The sequence below is a fragment of the Theropithecus gelada genome, chromosome 9 (assembly GCF_003255815.1).
Source record: "Theropithecus gelada isolate Dixy chromosome 9, Tgel_1.0, whole genome shotgun sequence".
Lineage (NCBI taxonomy): Eukaryota > Metazoa > Chordata > Mammalia > Primates > Cercopithecidae > Theropithecus > Theropithecus gelada.
In genome coordinates this window covers 44,003,991-44,026,598 of record NC_037677.1, presented here as the reverse complement: position 1 = coordinate 44,026,598, position 22,608 = coordinate 44,003,991, and the positions used below count along the sequence as shown (strand labels likewise).

General features: G+C 39.1%; 1 protein-coding gene across 10 annotated transcripts in view; it reads right to left on the bottom strand.

The window, feature by feature from the left end:
* PARG (poly(ADP-ribose) glycohydrolase) overlaps positions 1–22,608 on the bottom strand; it is a 142,541-nt gene that overhangs the window by 5,406 nt on the left and 114,527 nt on the right. For all 10 annotated transcript variants that reach the window (XR_003121261.1, XR_003121263.1, XR_003121262.1 and 7 more), the window contains 3 exons: positions 19,940–20,018; positions 18,328–18,436; positions 9,160–9,265 (listed from right to left, as the gene is read on the bottom strand). Coding sequence is in view for 7 of the 10 variants with exons in the window: in XM_025397876.1 (XP_025253661.1) it covers positions 9,160–9,265; positions 18,328–18,436; positions 19,940–20,018 (294 nt within the window). In the remaining 3 variants the exon portion in view is untranslated. The remainder of the gene's footprint in view (positions 1–9,159; positions 9,266–18,327; positions 18,437–19,939; positions 20,019–22,608) is intronic.

Here is a 22,608-nt window from a genome sequence, read left to right as displayed (position 1 = left end):
AACTACACATAAAAATGGGAACTAATGAATCATCATCTTTCTTGACCAAAAAGTACCACTGCTTACCTTTTAGTGAAAATGAAAATTTAGCTTTAAGTATTTACTATTAAAAAAGACAGAGACCCAAAGAAGAGTCTTTTTCATCCTATTTCCTACTAGATCTCTAGTCATTTGCCATTTGTGAAAATGAAGTATTAATAAAAACATTTAAAATTTATCTCTTTATAGAATTTATTTTATATTAAGAGAAAATCAAAAAGTAAAACCAATTCACATTACATTCTTGATTTCACACCCATTTCTATTTGAGTACATATTGTACCATAAGCATGTGTTAGACTAGTCAGGACAGGGAGGCAGGAGATCCAAGTTCTATCCTCAGCCTTCTGCCAGATATCTAGCTCTGTGACTTTAGCCAGTTACTCTCTGGGCCTCATTTTTCTCAATTACACAATGGAGTTAAATCAGATGCTCCCTGAAGATTCTTTCAGAGTTCAGAAATTCATAACGACCATTATGATTGTTTTCCCTCCATTGGATGCTAGACTATAAATACATAAATGAAATTTCCAGAAAGATAATCTCGATCCTAGATACATCAGTAAACACTGACGAAAGTTTATTTTAAAACATCACTGTCTTCAGGCCTTCTTGTCTACAACACCCCCAAGATCTTTGCAAATTTACACAATTATGCTTCATGATTTAAGTGAACTCTCTTGCATCAAAAGTTAGATGAGAATAAATTACAAGTCTATTAGAGTATGTGGACTGATTCCAAGTATGATATAAAAACATCAAATTCTAACTTAAAGCACAACTATGTGCCAAAATAATCACTTAAATTAACCTGCAGGGAGTTTGGTTTTAATTTTCTTTTTGGCATCAATGTTAAGCTATGAAAAAATATAAATAAATATGAGTAACATAAAAAGCAATTCATAGTGTCCTGTTGCAACAAATGGACCAAGCACAAAATGGGTAAGATGATTGATACTCACACCACAGGTGTGGTGTGAGGCCACCAGCATGTAATATTGGTAATGACTGCTAACACTGGGCTCTTACAGCACACTGAACACTGTTCTAGGAGCTTTACAAACACTACCTCATGATTCCTTACAAAAACTCAACAAGGTAATTATTACTTCCATATTGAAAATAAAGAAATTTAGGCACCAAAAGATTACATAATTTGTCTCAGGTCACACAGCCAGAAAGTGGTGGAGCTGACTGGAACACCAACTCAAGAACACATGCCCTCACCCACTGCTTCTGGGCTGCTATGGCAATCCATGCTGGTCAACTCCAAGCAGACCTTACCACATGCCAGCCAGAGCAATGTCTTTACATTGTTTATTCAAACGATTTAAATGCATGCTGTCAAGGAGGCCAAAATAGTAGATTTGAAAGTACTACGCACGTCCTTCTACTGAGCTTACTTGGTGAGCTCTCACACTTTGGGTACCCTGAGAGCTCAGCTTTGCTCACCAGTCCCAAAAGCATTTCACTTCTTGTTTCTACCACACAGCACTCTTCGAGGCCAACTCTTATTCTCCAATTAGTCTTGTCCTCTGGCTACTGTTTTAAATCTTGACACTCCCTCCCTCCTTTTCCACTATGGATGTTACTAGTGGCTCAATCTTTGGTCCTTTCACCTACTTTAAACACACTCTCTCTTCAAGAATGCAGCCACCATTTCTAGAATGGCAACTCCCAAATCTAGATCCAGATCCAGAGCTTGCAGCCAATACAGATGAAATAACAAAAGCACACAAGGGCTTCAATCCTGGTTTGAATCCTGGCACTACCACTTGCTATCTGTATGACTCAAGGCTAATTTACCTCTCGATGCCTCAGTTGTTACCCCTATACAGACAAAAAAGAAAACTTACCTAAATAGGTTGTTGTGTGCTAATACAGGTAAAGAATATATTTAGTACAATTCCTAGTACATAGTATGCACTCAATATGTTCTCAACTGATAACAACAATAGTAATGAACACATATTGGTTTTTGAGGAAGACAGGGCCAAGTTTGAATGTTGGTGCTGACACTTGCTAGCTGCTCTCTTGGGACAGGTTTATTAGCTATCTATAAACCTTGGTTTCTCATTCTTAAAAGTGGGGCAACAATGGAAGGGTAACTGTGCAAACCATATGAGAAAATGCAGTGATTGTTAAACCTGGCTGATCCCAGCTGAAGATAGTTAAAAAAAATTCCTAAAGGCATTTTCCAGGTCCACTAACTCAGCAGTATCTGAGGTGCTGACACAAGTTGAGTATCCCTCATCTGAAATGCTTGGGACCAGATTGGTTTTGGATTTGTTTTTTTGGTAATATCTGCAATATCAGTTGAGCATCGAAATCTGAAAATCTGAAATTGAAATGCTCCAAAGAGCATTATCTTTGAGCATCATGCACTCAAAAACTTTTGGTGAATTTTGGAGCATTTTGAATTTTGGATTTTCAGATTTGGGATACTCAACCTGTAAGAAATACATACTTGCTCCAGACACCTTTGAATACACATTATCATGCAAGACCCCATTCTCAGCACTGGGGCCACAAAAAAGGATAACACAGAAATGTTAAGAAAGCAATCTTCCTGAGCAAGGCTGGGAGAGACCAAGAGAGAGTGATCTGTTCTGGCAGAAGAAAGCAAAGTGAGGAGGAGCCTGTGGTAGACAAACTGAGGTGACCTGATCCAATGCTCTATACTCCTACCTTCCATTTTTGGTTGGAAGTCACCCCTTCCCCAACTCCATAACCACACTTCCTATAAAGCTCAGTCAAAGGGCTAGTGTAGGCCAACCATAGCATGTCAGAAAATGACATCAGTACCGTCTAGATTCTTTTTCTAGAGAAATCATCTTTCTGGAGTTTATCTTGATTCCAAAATTACAAAATAGTAATATTAGTATTTAAGTTTGATATAAATAAATGGACATAAGGTCTGAAAGAAATTTATAAAAAGTTTTTATATCCCAGAAACATTTCACTTAATATACATAAGTCATGGAAATAAATTAGAAATCCTTTAAATCTCATTAGGGGATGTATCTTGTGTTTCTTGATTCCTTGGCTCTAACAACTTGGTTCAAGGGATGAGAAGTAATCCCAGTTGGTCAAATTAGAGTATTTTTGTGGCATTTTAAAACTAAAGGGTCCTCCTTTCTTCTTGGGTCACTCAACTGCAGGGTTGCAAGACTGGAATTATTTGGTCCTGGTTACTGCCAGTCAGAGATAATGTGAAGGAGACAGATGAAAATGAGGCCATTATATTGAAAGAAGCAGGCAGGAGAGGAATGAACACAAACAGAGGGAGAGCCTGATTCTAGGATGGACTCATACTTGAGGTCAACTCTACCCTGCTTTGCTCAGCCACGTCAAGCAACAGTACCCTTTTAGGTGGAAGGCATAAGCTACATTAGTGTCTCTTTCAACCAAAAGAATCCTAATACAGAACTTTTTTGGTGGAAGGGAATGAGGGTCTTTCTGGAGTAGTTACCACTGGAGTAGAACCTTACAAGGGACAGAAATAATTAGCCAGGTACAGACAGACAGTTACAGAAAAATGTGCAAAGCCTAAGATTAATTAAAGGCACACAGAAGCCACTGAATAAATTTATTAAATAGAAATTCATTGAGCATATTTTATTTGCAAGTCACTTTTAGGTACTGAAGGTAGGGAATGGGGATAGAAAAGAAAATGCAAAAAATGCAACAAGACACCTTTTAATGATAGTAAACTGGCAATGGCATACTTGTTTACAGATCAGGTAACATATACAGGGGAGTCCAAGGGAGAGAATACAGTCATGGGTTCTCAGTTTCTGTTTCTGATTGGGCCAGTAAAGCCCTTTCCTCATCCCTCTTTTCCGCTTATCGCTAGAGAGAGAAACTAAAAACTACAGCTTCAGGCTGCTAAGCACCTAAAACAAAACAAAACAGAACAAAAACAACAAAGAAATAAGGCAAGCTGGACAAACTTATAAGTAAACACCAAAGGAAATGCTAGGAGAAATTTACAAAAACACAACAGAAGAAGGAATGTTAAAGAAGAACTCAATTCCTTCACAAAATAAGCAAGTAAAGTCAGAAGGATAGAGTCTGACCTAAAAGGTATAGAATCTTACAGCAAAACAGTAAGTCTTATACCTTTCAGAGACACCTTTCCAAGTGTCAACATGTCTGCAATAACTGACTATGTTAGGTCATAAAGAGAAGTTCGAGAAACTCCAAAAAGTAGAAATAGTATTATCTACATTCTTTGATTACAATGCAATAAAATTAGACAAGAGATAAAAGCAAAATTTTTAACAAACTAACCATTAAGAAAATTTTAAGTTATCTCCTAAAATTCTCATGGGTGCCTCGGGTCTGGTGGTACATTTGAGGCAGAAGCCCTCCCACGCAAACATCTCTGCTGAGACGAGATGTAGAAAGTTAAAAAACTCCAACCATGAGAAAAGGCCAAAATTGTAACTTTTTCTGAGTTTATAGGAGAGCTGAGTTTTTGAGGCAACCAAAGGGTGACAAACCCCTCTGAGAAGATAAAATACATGAACTGTTTTATTTTTGAAAGTAACAGGAGAAAGAGGTGGTCACCACACAAATGGGAAGGAATAAATCAGCTAAAACTTCAATGAAATGTTAAAAGCCAACTATGAACTAGGGGGTCACTTTGGAACAGTTAGGAGCACCAGAAATAAGTAGAGCTTGCACTGGCTCAAAAGCTTTCACATGCACTCCCACAAGGTGCTCAGAAAGATGCAGGTCAGGCAGGAGGCCACAGGGAGCCCCTTCGGTGGCACAGGCACGCAGGAGGCCACTGGCTGCTGCTGGAGCCAGGTCCCAAAGCCCCTCCATTTCCCCCTAGTCCTTTCTCTCCTAGCCTCTGGCTCCTAAGGCCACTGGCTGCCTGAGGAAGAAGGTTGTTAGTAAACTGTCTATTGAATGAACTAATATATTTAAAATGTTCTCTTAACAGTTGTCAAAGTAATGTATAATTAAAGTAGTTCAAAACTAATTGTGAGGCTGGGCATGGCAGCGCATGCCTGCAGTCCCAGCTACTTGGGAGGCTGAAGCAGGAGGATCCCTTGACCCCAGGAGGTCGAGGCTGCAGTGAGCTATGATCACATCATTGCACTCTAGCCTGGGTGACACAATGAGACCCTGTATCTTACACAAACAAACAAATGAAGTGTGGTAAAACACAAAACTCATATACAATTAAGTAACAAGCATATTAAAAATATTTTGCTGGCCAGGTGCAGTGGCTCATGCCTGTAATCCCAGCACTTTGGAAGCTGAGGCGGGTGAATCATGAGGTCAGGAGTCTGAGACCAGCCTGGCCAACATGGTGAAACCCCATCTCTACTAAAAATACAAAAAATTAGCTGGGCGTGGTGGCAGTTGCCTGTAATCCCAGCTACTCAGGAGACTGAGGCAGACCTGCTTGAATCCAGGAGGTGGAGGCTGCAGTAAGCCGAGATAGCGCCACTGCACTCCAGCCCGGGTGACAGTGCAAGACTCCGTCTCAAAATAAAAAAAAATATTTTTTGCCTTCTTTCTTTTATAATTTTCTTTTTTTGTAAGAGATGTGGTCTTACTATGTTGCCCAGGCTGACCGTGAACTTCAGGGCTTGAGCATTCCTCCCACCTCAGCCTCCTCAGTAGCTGGGACTATAGGCACAAACCATCGTGCTCAGCTTAGCCTTCTTTCTATTAACAATTAAAGAAATACAAGTTTAAGGATTTATACCTGCCCATGTTACCCACCATGAACGTTTTTTATAAGATTTTTTGTTACAAAAACAATATATGCTCACAATAAAAAAGATGTAGATTAAAAATAAAGTATAAAACATCACTGACCAGGTGTGGTGGCTCACAAGTATAATCACAACACTTTGGGAGGTCAAGGTGGGAGGATCCCTTGAGCTCAGGAGTTTAAGACCAGCCTGGGCAACATAGTGAAACCCCATCTCTACTAAAAATAAAAAATGAAAAAACCCCAACAAAACAAAACAAAAATTGTCACTCACTAGAGACGAACCATAGTTAATCTCGGCACATAAACAGATAAACATAGAGAACCTCAAATTTGTGTGTGATATTTTATATCCATAATTTAATTTTACAATGGTTTATATGGCATACATTGTGTATTTCTCCCATTTGTCAATATTCCAAAACCATCTTTCCCTGTCAACAGATACATTTCTATAATGGTTTTTAAAGGAAGCATAATATTTTACTGTATAAATGTACCATAATTTCTTTTTTTTTAGCATCATAGTTTTAGTAACCAATTCCCCACTGAAGGACATTATGACTCATTCTAAATTTTTAATGAGTATTTAGGCTAATGAAGGGGAGGGAAATGTCACAGTTACTCCAAAATTTAAATCTCAATGGTTGAGGAAACGAATTATATAATGGAAATCTTTGACTACTATGCTTGATAGGCACCAGAGCAGGCACAGCTGCAGTCTGAAAGGCTTTTAAGCCAGAAAAAAAGAAAAAAGGAAAAGAAGTGAACACATTTATAAAGCTTTCCAAACTGTCTATCGCAAATGACCATGGCTTACTACAGACCTAGCTTCTGGATTGATGACTTGAATCTAGTCATTCATTTTACTTAAGAGAAAGACAGGAAAAAAGTGTCTGTCTTAAGATCAATAAGCCCAGACTGAAAAACAGGTTTCCTCAAACACTGAAAATAGTACCATGCAGTTTTTGTCTTTGAATTTGAAGAAAATGTAGGTGAAAGTCTTTAGCATAAAGGGACAGGAAAGATCTTTACAAGCACACCACAAAAATGTGAACACATAAAAGCTAACTCAGTAACTTCAGCCTAATCAGTTGAAATAAATGAAGCAGAAAAATGTTTGTAACATATAACAGTTAAACAATTAATATGTTTTAACATACAAAGAGTTATTATTAGCCAGTGATAAAATCAAACTACTCCCAAAGAGATGAATGGGCAGAAGGCATGAAAAAGCAATTCACAAAACAAACAAATGGCCAATAAACATGAAAACTGTTGAACCTCAAAGAAATGAAAAAGAATGACAAAGTCCTGTCGTGGTGATGCTGTTCATGTGAGGAAGACAACGGGAATTGATATCACCTTTCAGAGTGCAATCTACAAGGATCAAAATGAAGTATACGTATTCTTTGAGTCATTAATCTCACCTCTAGGAATTTACCTTAATTACACATTATATATATATATATATATAATTGTACTATACACTGTAGTACTGCTTATAATATAATGAAAACAAACTGTGAATGGAGAATCTGTGAAATAAATTATGATACATATATGCATACAACAGAATACTGTGTAGCCACTAACAAATGCTGAGTACTCAGTAGATCTACGTTTGTTAGACGGATAGTTGAAAACTATCCATGAGACTGCAGACTTTCTAAAAGGAGGAGGCTGTAGAATAGAATAGAGGCTGTCACCTCATCAACAGTTACACAGATTGCCACAGAGATGACCTGAAGGATGGCCACCAAATGCTGACAGTGAATTCTGGTGATTTTTATACACTTCATGGTATTTTTCTGGATTTAAAAGAAATAATAAATGTGTCATTTTTATAAAAATATTAAGAAGCATTTTACTGATGAGGGGAAAGGCAGTTACATTATGACAGACTCAAGCATTCCCAAAGAGATGAATTTTATCTAAATATAGTTCGGCTATTAAGGCTAGCTGGCTGTTTTATGTCTGCTTTACTTTGTTAACTGTGGTATAACAAAGAATTTTTCTGGCGTGCCATCTTGGGTTCCTGGTAGAAGCTTCAAAAACCCTTGGAATTTCCTGAGTGCTGGTGCTTTTGTTCTAATGAGGTGATTCACATTGCACTCCCGGGAGTCAGGGGAGGGCAGAGACCAAGCTCAATCATGTGGCCAATGATTTAATCAATCATGCCTATGGAATGAGACTTCAATGAAATCTTTGGTCACCAAAGGTCAGTGCAGCCTCCTGACTGGTGTACAGACTGATGTGCCGGGAGAGTGGGGTGCCCTGACACTAAGGGGAAGGGTTGTAGAACCTCTGCTTTCCCTTCTAGGCTTCGCTTTATGTGTTTCCTTTACAATAAAACTGTCATGGTAAGGACAGGACTTTTTTCTGAGTTCTGTGAGTCCTTCTAGTGAATTATCAAACCTGAGGTGGGGACATGGGAACCTCCTGGAACAGCAACCAGCTGGACAGAAATGTGAATGGCCTGGGAATCCCCCTGAAACTTGTGGATGGAGTCTGAAGTGGGGGCAATCTTGTGGACTCTGTCCTCAATAGGCAAGATCTGCAATTACTCCAGGTAGTTGGTGTCATTTGCAATGCAGTACATCCAGGTGGTGTCAGATCAGTTGGGATGAAATGGAAAAGTAATCATCCTAAGTAATGACATAGTATTATTTTCTGTAACTGATACTTCGAAAAAATGTCAATGTAATAAATGGCCAATAGCTTTGTTGATCGGGTTTTGTGAATTTCCTACCACAAACAATAACACATAAGAAATGTTTCTGCTTCTTGGACAGCCAGATGCCTCCTATCTGTGCCATTCATGCAAATCTCCCAGGCTGTGCTCCCACAGCCCCGTGGGCCTCCACTACAGCACTCATTCCCGTGTACTGCATCGGTCTCATACTGCCTCTCTCTCATATGCTGGACTGTGAATTCCAAAGCAAGCATCACATCTTCTCCATCTTTGTATTCTCAGAGACTACCACTATGCCTAGAAAGTGGCAGAGGTGCTATTAAGTTTGGTGGATGAATGAGTCAATGAAATAACTGTCCATAAAAATCACTCCAGTGAAGGGAAGTGCTTGAGTGCAAGCTCAGGTTTGAAACTTCACAGTCATTATATGCTTTTCTCCCCCTGCCAACCTTTCAATATTCAATGAAATACTGTGTCCTGGGAGATCAAAGTGATAAGCAACCTTTGCAGGAAAATGATAAATTAAAATAAGAATTACTTTAAACATAATAGGAAAAAAGAAAATAGTGTTAAATATTCCTTTTCCTTTTGTCTTAGATTTTTGTGGTCTCATGACAGGACATTAGCAATCTGGCTTTAACGTTTTATCGTGGTCAGAATGCTTTTATCCTTCTCTACAACAACTTACCTTTTAACCTGGCATCACCCCCAAAGGCACCACAGCCCCAGTTTCCTGTGGCCACTGCAGAAAGATTCTCTGAAGAAATTCCAGGACGGAGAAATCCACAGTAAGCCTGCAGGATAAAAGAAATATCAAAGCCTGTGAGTGCCTAGACACTAACAGTGTTTCTGACTAATGTACTAGGATCGGTGTCCAGTATTAAGCTTATGTTCAACTTCTCATTTTTTTTTTTCCCATAGGGGCCAAAATAGAGGGAAAAACAAAGAAGGAAGAAGGGAGAGAAAAACCTGGGATTATGCAAGGAAGAGACTAAGAAATGATAAATTCTAATATTTATTTGTTTGAATGCTAAGCAAATAAAATTCCTTAAACTAATACAGGTCCCAATTTCTTTTTCCACTTCAAACAAACAGAAATGAAAATAGCAGAGATATTTCAAGAACTAATAGGATCCCAATTATAAACTACTAGGAAAAACCACCAAAAAAGAAAGGCACTTGTTAGAACAGTTTTCTTTTTGTTTGAAGGCTTTAATCACTATTCTTTTCATCAGGCAAAGGGTCACTATTATGCCTCCTCAGCATTCTCTCTCTGAGTTATGGAGACTAGATTAATAAATGTGCTTCCTGCTACTGAAATACGTAACAAAGAGCAAGCAACTGTCTATAGAAGGGATTCTTACACCTGGTTATGAAATAACCTTTAAGATGCCTTTCGGCTCTAAGATTCTCTAGTTTCACAGCTCTGTTTTAAGCTAGAATATTTAAAAATTTGCCAGTAATCTGAGAAAAGTAAAATATATTCTGAGGATGCTGGCTAAGTATTAATTAAATGAACAGCTCATTTTCTATATGAGAAGACCATTGTGTAAGATCCCAGAGTTCCTGATTTCCACCTCTTTGCTGTCAACTAGTTGGTCTTTCTGCCTTCTTTCTACATTCTTATTTTCTGAAGTGATCAGACTATAACAGGTTTAATATAACAACAAAGCAAAACTCCCCTGGGTTCTCAAGTTCCAAACAAAGCCTAAAATATAGCTTACATATAATAGCAAATACAATTAAAAGAATGATCTTGACAAACGTTCCCAGAGAAAAACCAAGGATAAAGAAAGATGCTTCTATGAAACCCACACATAGAAATATAGTAAATTGTTCTTTGAAGTTTTCACAAAGGTATAAAAATTTATTTTACAGACTGTCTCGATGGATTAACAAGGCTATTCCTTCCATACCCTCCTAGACTGTAAATCCTGACAGATATTAATTATAAGTTGGTGCCAGATCATTATTCAACACTGTAGTACAGAGCTTACACAAGTACTCACAAATTACCTGCATAGTCAGACGCATGGAGCTTCTGAAAATCTCTTTCAGGTCAAAAAAATCTAAGAGCTACATTTGTTTTGAATAGGCTCTTGAAAGACAGTCTGTGTCATTATACCAACAAGGGAGAGAACAAACCCTCTGGAAAAATAAATGTAACTTTGCCACTTTGTTTCATGTCAGAATTTTCTAACACGCCTAGAGAGAAGGAGGCTTCCTCAGATTCCTAGTTCATTTCTGCATTTTATACTGTCAGGATGGTTTTAGTTTCTTTCTTACTGCTGTCTCTAAATAACTGGGTTAACTTTACTTCAATGTGCAAAAACAGCTTGGTGAAACTAAAGCCTAATGATTGAGAATTTGAAACATTTAAATTATTAGAAGCAAAATCTAGTATAAAATATTATCAAATTTTCCTGGAAAATTATCTATCTTGAAAAATGGCCATAAAAACAAACCATGAAACTGAAAATAAACCTCATTCAGTGTTTAGATCAAATTTTTAAAAGCTCATGGCTGTAACCCCAGCACTTTGGGAGGCTGAAGTGGGAGGATCGCTTGAGCTCTGGAGTTTTGAGACCAGCCTGGGCAATATGGCAAGACTTTGCCTCTACAAAACAAAAAAATTAGCCAGGTGTAGTGGTGCATGCCTGTGGTCTCACCTACTTGGGAGGCTGAAGTGGGAGGACTGCTTGAGCCCGGGAGGTCTAGGCTGCAGTGAGTTATGATGGCACCACCACACTCCAGCCTGGGTGACAGTGAGACTCTATCCCCCATCCCTGCCACCAAAAAATATTAATCAGATAAAAATTAAATGACAAAATTACATAGAAATTAGAATAACTGGTTATAACGATTAAATACAAAATTATTTTATTCTGTTAAGAAGCAAGAATTTATAAGGTCAAAAATAAGACAGCGGTAGTATGCTGCCCCGAGCCCTCTCTGGAAGGTCAGCCCAGGCTTCTCCCTTTTCTAGGAAGAAGGATACCTTAAGTGCTGGAGATTAGGGCAGAGCCTTGAATCAGGGCACCTTTCCTTTAAGGAGTAGGAATTGAACTCCTTTGGTAAAGAAACAAAGATCAGATAAGGATAGAGGCCTCAAAAGAGTTGCCAAGTTCTCACTCCATAGAGAGAGGCACTAGGAATTCTCAAGAGCTCTATACTGGCATATGCGTTTGTTTTCCCTCACCCAGAGCAAGAGTACTTGAGAAGACTGATCAGAGAGCTGCAAGGGTAAAAGAAAGCCAGCTTGAACTCTGGCCATACCCTGGCCTGATATTCTGCAATGACAGAGCAATTTATTTTTACTAATAAACAACTCAGAAAGGGGAAAAGAAAAAGGAAGCACTGAGACCTCAGGATAGTAAGCAGAAGATACCAATGAACAACCCTATCTTGGAATGAGTTTTGATGGGAAGGGAAGAAGACAGGGAACATAAAGGTAATTTGGGAGTCCTGAAGGTCGCAAAGGGGTGTGTTGAGAAGCAAGATGAAAATATTGGTACCTAGAGTTAAAAACCAGAGACCAATCAGGAAATAGTAATGATAAAGATGTAGGAAAGAAGGAAAGAAAATGGAAAAGAGACCAAACAAAACTGGTATAAGAGTCTACAGGCCCAAAATGAGGCCCAGGAAATAAATGGTATCCAGGGGAATAGTCTGGCACAAATGTGCACATGCACACTTAAGTAAGATCTTTGGCTTCAATATCAATTTTAGCAGGCCCAAGCAGATAGACAGTTACGTGCTGCATAGTGATGTTGCAGTCAACAATGAAGCACAAACACGATGATGGTCCCATAAGATTAAAATACCATATTTTCATAGTACCTGTCCTATGTTTAAGACACAAATACCTACCATTGCATCACAACTGCCTATAGTATTCAGTACAGTAACATACTCTACTGGTTTGCAGTCTAGGAGCAATAGGCCATACCATCTAGCCTAGGTGAGTAGCAGGCTATATCACTTAGGTTGTGTAAGTACTCTGTGATATGTGCACAGTGACTACTTCTCAGAACGTATCTCCATCTTTAAGTGATGCATGATTTTACTTAAAAGATTTCTTTCATTATCATGTAAATACATTATTCTATTTGCTAGAATAATTTAATAATTATTGTTCCTAAAGAGTTGCTCATTTATATGAAATCAATCTACTATACTTCTTTAACTTAATACAGAGTAGATATTGATACTGATTTTCTGAGGTTTTTAGTATTCTGTGATTTCTTACAACTTTTTTTTTTTTTTTTTTGAGACGGAGTCTGGCTCTAATGCCCAGGTTGGGTACAGTGGTGTGATCCCAGCTCACTGCAACCTCCACCTCCCAGGTTCAAGCGATTCTCCTGTCTCAGCCTCCCGAGTAGCTGGGATTAGACTTTATCTCTAAAATAATTATAACATTAATACATTGTTTTTGCTATTCTAAAATGCAAAATAAAATGAAAGAAGTATGCAGATCTTAGTTTCCTGATGTATAAAATCCAAGACTGGGATATGTATTTAATTGTTATTCTGATTCTGTATGTTGGGAAACTTAAGGGAAAACCCACTACAAATGATACATTTGGAACATTCTTGAAAAGTAAAGTGACACATATTTTATGAAAAGATTATAAGTGCTCAGATGCTCAATTTCTTAGAAATATCAGCAGCAAATATTGACTGGTTTTGTTATCAAGCTTTGGTTTAATAACAGACCTATTCCAAATATGGTGGTGAATAATAACAAAAACATCAATAAACAGATCAATTTTTTAAAAAGGTAAATAGGGATGATTTCTATCTCTCCACCTTGTTCAACTTCAGATTCAGCAAGCTCCACAAAACATACTCATTACTTAATCCTACCTAAAATCCTACCTAACATGGCAAATACAACTTTTCACAGGTGGTTTCTTTCTTCTCTTGCAGTGCTATTTGCCACTTTTACAAGATGAAGTCATAAATCTTTCTAATCCTAAGATAATTCTCCTTTAGAATGATACCCAGCTGATCTCTCACAGGATTAAACATTGCTTCACAGTATCAGTCAGATAAAAGGAGACTGGTTCCCTCCTTTAAAAACCAACTCTACTTGCAGGTCATGAAGTGGGTCCAGTAAGACCGGCGGAGACTGGACGGAGCAGACCTTTTCCAGAGGCCTGGAAAGCACTTTGTAGGATTGGCTTTTCAATTATTAACTGGTGAGTAATGCTTAAAAGTAGCAAACAGGTCCCCAGAGGTCAGAGATCCATACTGAATTCTGACGGTGAAAACTGGTCTTACTGCTTTTTCACTTAGAAAAATGTGGGTTTTTTTCTTTTCCTCCTTTCTCTCTGGCATGCATACACACACAAGTAGAATTGTGCAAGTCATCTCTAAAGTGATTTCACACAGACTTCTGCTCTAAAACAAAGTTTGCAAAACATGAGATACAAAATATTAAACATTGTCTCCAAGTTGTGCTGTCAGTTTATGCGAGATTCCTGCTGCTCATAACCAAAATTCTTAAGTCAATTTTAATAGGTAAATGTAATTAGTAAGGGACAAATGCTTTAATTTAGAAGGCCTAAAGTTGTTTGGATTAATTTCTAATTAAGTTGCCAATGACATTTAACAAAATCATTTACTGCTTTTTCCTTTTTCAGTGAAAGAATTAAAAAACTAATTATTTGCTAAAAGAACACATTTTTTGGAATATATCAGTGAATAAAAGAACACACATTTATCAGATGCCTTCCCATGTGCCAGGCTCTGAACTAGGTGCTTTCTTAAAGTTAGTCCAAGTGTTGATAGGCTCTATTACACTCGAGGTATTTCCTTGTCTCACAGGAATTTGAAAAATAGCAGGGAACCCTCAAATTTCCTTGAAAAAGTGTATCAAACAGAAAAGCATATTGAGAAAAGCATTTAACAGGTACCTTGCTCACAGCAGAAGTTTATGACCACAAAAGAAGAGTGATTCAGGCATAAGCAGGTAGGAGACTATTCCAAAAGCAGAAATATTCTCAATTATTTAAGTTTGAACCATAAAAAGTCTAGAAGGTCAGACCTAGTTATAGTAGTCTCTATGTGGAGGACTTACATTTTTAAAAAATGATTTGGCTGGGCGCAATGCCTCATGCCTGTAATCCCAACACTTTGGGAGGCCGAAGTGCACAGATTATCTGAGGTTGGGAGTTTGAGATGAGCCTGACCAAAGTGGAGAAACCCTGTCTCTATTAAACACACAAAAATAGCCGGGTGTGGTAGTGCATGCTTGTAATCCCAGCTACACGGGAGGCTGAGGCAGGAGAATTGATTGAACCCGGGAGGCGGAGGTTGCAGTGAGCCGAGATCATGCCATTGCACTCCAGTCTGGGCAACAATAGAGAAACTCCCTCTCAAAAAAAAAAAAAAAGACTTGAAGTCAGGGGAGCCTGGATTTGAGCTCTGGTTTGGTCACTGACCAGCTATGTGACCTGGCCTGCGACAAATTACTCAACTTCCTAAGAAGTGAGCTCACTGTCTCTAAATTAGAGACAAGAAAAACAGTTATGCCTCCCTGAGTGGTTAGGACTAAATCAGACACTGCATTTAAAGTGCTAAGTAGAATGCCTCATACAGAGTAAGCAATCATTTACTATTGTTATCTGTATAATTTGAAAAAAAAAAAAAATTCCACCTGCATTTGACTGAAAGGAATCTTTTATGAATTATAAACTAGACTTTATTGACATGAATAAGTGACATGAATAATTGCAGGTGGAAAATGAATGTACACCTGCATCACTATACATTAAAAATGAACCCCTCTCCTTCATATGGCTTCATCTGTCCCAAACTTGATTTGACACTCAACTTACTAGGCTTTATTGAGCACTCGAAGAGTATTTAGGAAATATATAACATTTTGTGACATATTGATTGATTTAAGATAATGTACTTATGTAAATTCTAAAATGTTTACCTCGAAAACCTAAATTAACATTGTCTAAGATGTTATTTAGGCCAGGCGTGGTGGCTAAGGCCTGTAATCCCAGCACTTTGGGAGGCTGAGATGGGCGGATCACCTGAGGTCAGGAGTTGGAGACAAAACTGGCCAACGTGATGAAATTCCCTCTCCATTAAAAATACAAAAATTAGCCTGGCGTGGTGGTGCATGCCTCTGGTCCCAGCTACTTGGGAGGCTGAGGCAGGAGAATCACTTGTACCCGGGAGGCGGAGGTTGCAGTGAGCTGAGATCGCGCCATTGCACTCCAGCCAGGGCAACGAGAGTGAAACTCCGTCTCAAAAAAAAAAAAAAAAAGTTTTTAAATTATCGATCAAGTCATTTAACAAAATATTCCTGAGACACTTCCATAAGGCAGTGTGACTGACCGCCGCCAACTCCCAATGAAATAAAACTCTTGTTGCCAGATTACTTAAAGACTCATTCTTAGTATCAAATGCCCCTCATGAGGACTCTATATTCTATAAATAAATGTTCTTCCATGTTGCCAATATTTACAACTAACTTAACCTATTCACATATATCTTTTAAATTTCTGGTGTCTCTGAGGATGGTCAAACTGAAGGTTGGTGATACACAAGTAAGTGCAGAGAGAATCAACTGGACCTGGCAATTTTAAAAAAGACTTATGCCTGAAGTTACCTTCTTAAAAATTGAGGATAACTTCTAAAAGTGAATGATCTAGTTCTCACAGAAAAGTATATGTGGGAGTATAGACTTCACTCATAAAATAGGGAACCTTTCACTTTGTATTAATGTATTAATCATGGCTACACACATTTTGGTTCTACTTTCCTTTTCATATATTTCTCTCCAACAATCTACTGCTTATATAAATGTCCTCTTGACCATGTGACAAATTCACATATACATGTTTAGGTAAGTAAAACCTCATGAAAATTTAAAGATAAAACTGATTCTACTCGATATGCTCTATCATAAAAACTTCATGGCACTGGGGACAACTGCTTTAAGGCAAGAGTTTGGAACAGTGAAAATAGGCTTACATTTAAAATGTATCTAATTACTAGTAAAAGGTACTTTTCAGGCAGGGCGTTGTGGTTCATGCCTATAATCCCAGCATTTTGGGAGGCTGAGGCGGGAGAAGATCGCTTGAGCCCAGGAGTTTGAAATTGGCCTGGGCAATATGGTGAAACCCGGTGTATCTATAAAAGAAAAATTAGCCAGGTGTGGTGGTGCACACTAGTACTCCTGGCTACTCAGGCGGCTGAGACGGGAGGATCACCTGAGCCCAGAGAGGTTGAAAGTCTGCAGTGAGCTGTGATCGCGCATGCCACTGCACTCCAGCCTAGGCAAAAAAGACCTTGCTTCAAAAAAAAAAAAAAAAAAAAGATAATCTTCAGTACAGGCAAATCTCTGACTTTCAGAATCAGGCAGGAGAGAACTTTAGAACTGTTGATACATCAAAGGCCAGACATTCTGGATAGCTTTTCTGAGGGATTACTTTTTCTTTTTCTTTTTAAATAAATGATGTCTGTTATGTAAGTTCAACTTTAAAAAACAGTGCATTATTCTTCAAACATTTTATAAAACTTGAGAACTCTAAACATTAAAATAATTTAAAAAATTATACATACGAGAATATGTTCAACAATAAATTAGATTCTCCCAAATAGATCAGGATATAAGATACTTAATTATGTTCAAAATATCTACTAAGTTTTAAGTGTAGTAAAAGTCTGTCTAGATCACTGTTATTATTCTCAGAAGTCTGTGTAGGAACTGGCACACCATGTATAACCATGTAAAACCACAAGCCTCATTATCCTAATAATCTCATAACCAAATCCTACTCATGGGAGTGAAACACTGATCTTCAGAATTGGGTCAGTCTTCTTGGCTGTGTGAATAATTTGTGGAACTAAAGAAAATCTCTAGGCTGGGCGCAGTGGCTCACGCCTGTAATCCCAACACTCTGGGAGGCCATGGCTGGTAGGATTGCCTGAAGTCAGGAATTCGAGACCAGGTCGGCTAACACAGTGAAACCACATCTCTACTAAAAATACAAAAATTAGCTGGGTGTGGTGGTGGGCACCTGTAATCTTAGTCCTTGGGAGGCTGAGGCGGGAGAATCGCTTGAACCCGGGAGGCAGAGGTTGCAGTGAGCTAAGATCACGCCATTGCACTCCAGCCTCAGCCACAAAAGTGAAACTCCATTTCAAAAAGAAAAAAAAAAAAGAAAATCTCTACTGAGTGAATAATTTGAGGAACTAAAGAAAATCTCTGCTGTTTTGGGAAAGCCCAAAATCCAGAGAACAGACTCAGTTCTCTATTGTGTAACAGAGTTTATTTATTATGGTTGCCAATACTGAAAATCTGAACAACAGGTATGGCTCATTTTTATATTTCTGTAATACAATAAAAAAGAAAAAAATGAATATAGTAGGCAGCACTAAGTATTACAGAAAATAATAGATTCCATCATAAATCTTACCTAAAATAGAACATTTGACCTGGCTTTTTCAGTTTTTCTGTTTTAACCCTGATAGCATACTTTGTAGAGAAAATGTCATTAAGCAGGTCTGAGAAAAAATTTTCAGAGCTCATTCGTTTCTATATGGTTTTACAATGATAATGTTCCATAGCAGCTAAGGTACTTGATGAGATAAATGCATGTATGGGGTTTAAAACTAAGCAACAGCCTATCTGGCAACCTTAGCTGCTAATCAAACAATTACAAAATGGAAAGTACATCTTGTACAAGCTGACACAGCCATTAAATCAGGAGAGCTGTGGGCAGACATACTGACACTGCAAGAATTACCAGAAAGCATTAATTTCAGCATTAATAAAATGGCAGTAAATAGATGACAGCTGCCGGATGAACTAAGAAATAAGGTTACTGGCCTTGTTCAGCTCGCGTCTGATTTTCTCAGGCACAAACTGATCGAGGTAGCGTCTGAAGTGAAGAGCATCGATGGCAACGATTTCAGTGCAGCGCCGCTGCCAGTCGTCCCTGGGACAGGATGGAAAGGGGAGAAAAGATAAGGAACAGGTAGTCAGTTGCTCAAATGAAATCCTCTCAGGGGTCAGGTTGCCAAGACTTTAGCTGTGTTAAAATATTCAAAACAAACAAACCAGTGTCTGCAGGTCTGAGCCAAAGGAAAGGAAAAGAAAGGAAACACCCTTTATTTTTAGATTGAGGCATATACAGTGTGCACTGTCAGACATTAAAGAGTAAAATGAAAAATTACCCAGAGACAACACAATGACATAGTGTAAACAGGTAAATCATTTATAGTAAGTCTCAGAGGTTAAAGGATTTGGGGGCAAACAAAAGGAATCTAGTTCTTTGTTTTCCTCTAATACTAAGGACATGGCATTTGCATCTTGACAAAAGCTCATTCCTCCTTTGCTTTGAGAGATCCGCTTTAAATCACTGGGGTTGTAACATCACTATGTACTGTCCAGGAAATTCCTAAGAAGTGTTACAAAAATGTGAAATAATTCAGTACAGCATTCTACCTACTGTGCTCAATTGCTGACTGTGAGAAACTATTTTTAAAATAACAAAGACATCAAAGCAGACAATACCATGTTGCCTGTGGAAATAGAAAGCAATGGTTGAGATGACAATTTTGGAAACATGTAAAATCCCAAATATTTAATCTCTTTATGAACTTGCATATATTGCTGTGCCAAGCAACTTTTCAAACCGAAAACCAAAATAGAAATCTTCATGCTGGTTTGTAAATAATTATCAGGAATAAACATCTACGTAGATGTTTGTTGCAACCACATATTTTAAAAAAATAAAGAGAAAGAAAGCAGAGGATGGACTTGAGACATTACGAGGAATAAATTTGTGGTACGTGGGCAAGAGCTGATTCTTTCTGCCACAATGGCTTTCTCATCAACTAACAAACAAAATAAAACAAAACAAAAAATCCCACAAGCTTTCAGGTAGCATTTCTGCAAAATTTTATCTCTGGTAAACTAGAAGCAAGACTGTCAAAGTAGAAGACTATATTTCAAGAAGAAATAGGAGACAGGAGCAGCAAACCACACTGTAGGTTCTGCCATCAACTGGTTTGTGGCATTAGGTCAACTGTCACAACATAGGTTTCCTCTATCTAATTTCACAGAAAAATTAAATATAACTTAGTAAGTTGGTCAAAGGCTTTAAGCTCTAATTAGAACCTATTCTACTCAGATTTAAACACGGAATTTAACCTCCACAGCTTCTGATTGTAGTTCAGAGGTAAAGAACTGTAGAGAATTCTGCCCCTCTTTGTCTTTGCTTTAGACTTTTCGTTTTATCTTCTCTGTTCTTCCCTTTGGTACAGGAAGGTGCTAATAGTGTTTTAAATGACAATGAACCTGTAATGCTGATTTCTTTTCTTTTTCCTTTTTAAGTTCACTTGCTGAAATACAAGCAGAGGGAATGAGAGTGTGTGAGGGTCAAGCCCAAATTCCTTTGTTTTTAGTCATGGAATACTGAAGACAGAAACAGACTTACCTTTCACTCCCATCTTCATGGCTCCGGGACCAACGATATGTCTCGGCATAGCCTGTGTATTCACTGTACTGCTCAGTACCTGAAACAAACAATCTGTCACTATTAACTTCACACTTAATGGCAAAAACATTCCACCTACCACAACATGGCAAGAATCACTTCTGTTTAGCACTGTACTGAAGGTCTCTCCAGCCAGTGCAATAAAGCAAGAAAAGAAACAAAACGGCATAAAGAACGTAAAAAAAAAAGTCAAACTGTCCCTATTTGTAGATATCATGATTGTTTACATAGCAAATTCTAAGGAATCACTAACTACAGAGAGAGGCCAGGCGCAGTGGCTCACGCCTGTAATCCCAGAGGCGGGTGGATTACCTAAGGTCAGAAGTTTGAGATCAGCCTGGCCAACATGGTGAAACTCCACCTCTACTAAAAATGTAAAAATTAGCCAGGCGTGGAGGTGTGTGCCTTTAATCCCAGCTACTGGGGGGCTGAGGCAGGAGAACTGCTTGAACCTGGGAGGTGGAGGTTGCAGTGAGCCGAGATGGTGCCACTGCACTCCAGAGTGGGAGACACAGCGAGACTCAGTCTCAAAATAAAAAAAAAGAAAAAAGAAAAGAAAAGAAAGAAAGAGAGGAAATTAAAATAAAGAAAAAGCATGTAAGTAAACTTAGTAAGATCAAGGGTATGTTTGTATACTAGCAACAAACAATGAGAAAATAAACATTTTTTAAAAATCCATTACCCATAATGTCAAAAACCATAAAATACCTAGGAATAAATGTAACAACAAAGAAGACCCTACTGGCAGGGCGCAGTGGCTCACGTCTGTAATCCTAGCACTTTGGGAGGCCGAGGCTGGTGGATCACCTGAGGTCAGAAGTTCAAGACCAGCCTGGCCAACATGGTGAAGCTCCGTCTCTACTAAAAATACAAAAATTAGCTGGGCGTTGTGGTGTGTGCCTGTAATCTCAGCTACTCAGGAGGCTGAGGAAGGAGAATTGCTTGAACCCAGGAGGCAGATGTTGCAGTGAGTGGAGACTGTATCACTTCACTCCAGCCTGGGCCACAGAGCAAGACTCCATCTCAAAAAAAAAAAAAAAAAAGACACTATTAAAAAAAAGAAAACTTAAATGGGACATATACTCTCTTGAGATAGAAGACTCAATATTGTTACAATGTTAATTTTTGATATAAAGATTCATATCAATCTTAACACAAGTAGACATTAAAAAATAATAATTAAGAAGGTGACTTAAAAATTTACAAGGAAATGCAAAGAACCTAGAATGAACAACAACAACAAGAACAGCAACAAAAAACAAGAAAATTGGAACACTCAACGCCCTAAGTTGAACACTTACTTAGTCTTGGCCTTCAGAAAGACCAAGAGTTGAATGGAATTAAGCAGAATTCATAAGTACAATCACACTTGTATCATCAACTGATTTTCAACAAAGGTACTAAAATAATCCATTAGAAAAATATTTTCTAACAAATATTGCTGGAATAAGTAGATATTCATAGAAAAATCCATAAACCTTAACTGTGACCACACACTACAAATAAAAATTATTTTGAGATGGACCACAGACATAAACATAAAACACAAAACTGTAAGACTTTCAGAAGAAAATATAGGAGAATAGCTTTACGACATTGGGTAGGTATAAATTTCTTAGACAGGATAAAGAAAGCAGTGACCATAACATTTACAAAACAAGCCAGCCAACTGCCTGGGAAGTGAGGAGCGCCTCTGCCCGGCCGCCGCCCCATATGGGAAGTGAAGAGTGCCTCTGCCAGGCCGCCAACCTGTCCAGGAAGTGAGGAGCGCCTCTGACCAGCTGCCCACAGTCCACAAAGTGAGGAGCACCCCCTGCTCAGCTGCCGACTGTCTGGGAAGTGAGGAGCGCCTCTGCCCAGCCAGCCAACCACCTGGGAACTGAGGAGCGCCTCTGCGAGGGCGCCGCCCTGTCCAGGAAGTGAGGAGAGCCTCTGCCCAGCTGCTCATAGTCCGCAAAGTGAAGAGCGCCTCTGCTCAGCTGCCAACCACCTGGGAAGTGAGGAGCGCCTCTGCCAGGGCGCCCAACTGACTGGGAAGTGAGGAGCGCCTCTGCTCAGCTGCCAACTGTCTGGGAAGTGAGGAGCGCCTCTGCCTCGCCGCCGCCCCGTTTGGGAAGTGAGGAGCACCTCTGCCCAGCTGCCCAGAGTCCGAGAAGTGAGGAGCGCCTCTGCCCAGCTGCCAACCGTCTGGGAAGTGAGGAGCGCCTCTGCCAGGCTGCTGCCCTGTCCAGGAAGTGAGGCGCGCCTCTGCCCAGCTGCCCATAGTCCGCAAAGTGAGGAGCGCCTCTGCTCAACTGGCAACGCCTGGGAAGTAAGGAGCACCTCTGCCCGGCCGCCCAACTAACTGGGAAGTGAGGAGCGCCTCTGCCCGGCCGCCCCACTGTCTGGGAAGTAAGGAGCGCCTCTGCCTGGCCGCCGCCCCGTCTCCGAAGTGAGGAGCGCCTCTGCCCGGCCACTGTGCAAGGGTACTTGGAAGGTCACCTTCCAAGTGTGAAGTGACAGCCTTGCGTGTGATCTTTTCTGTCTTTCCCAAGTTTGCATTTTCAACATTAAAGTTTACTTTTTAGTTAAAAGTTTTTTAAAAATTTACAAAACAAAAACTAGAATAA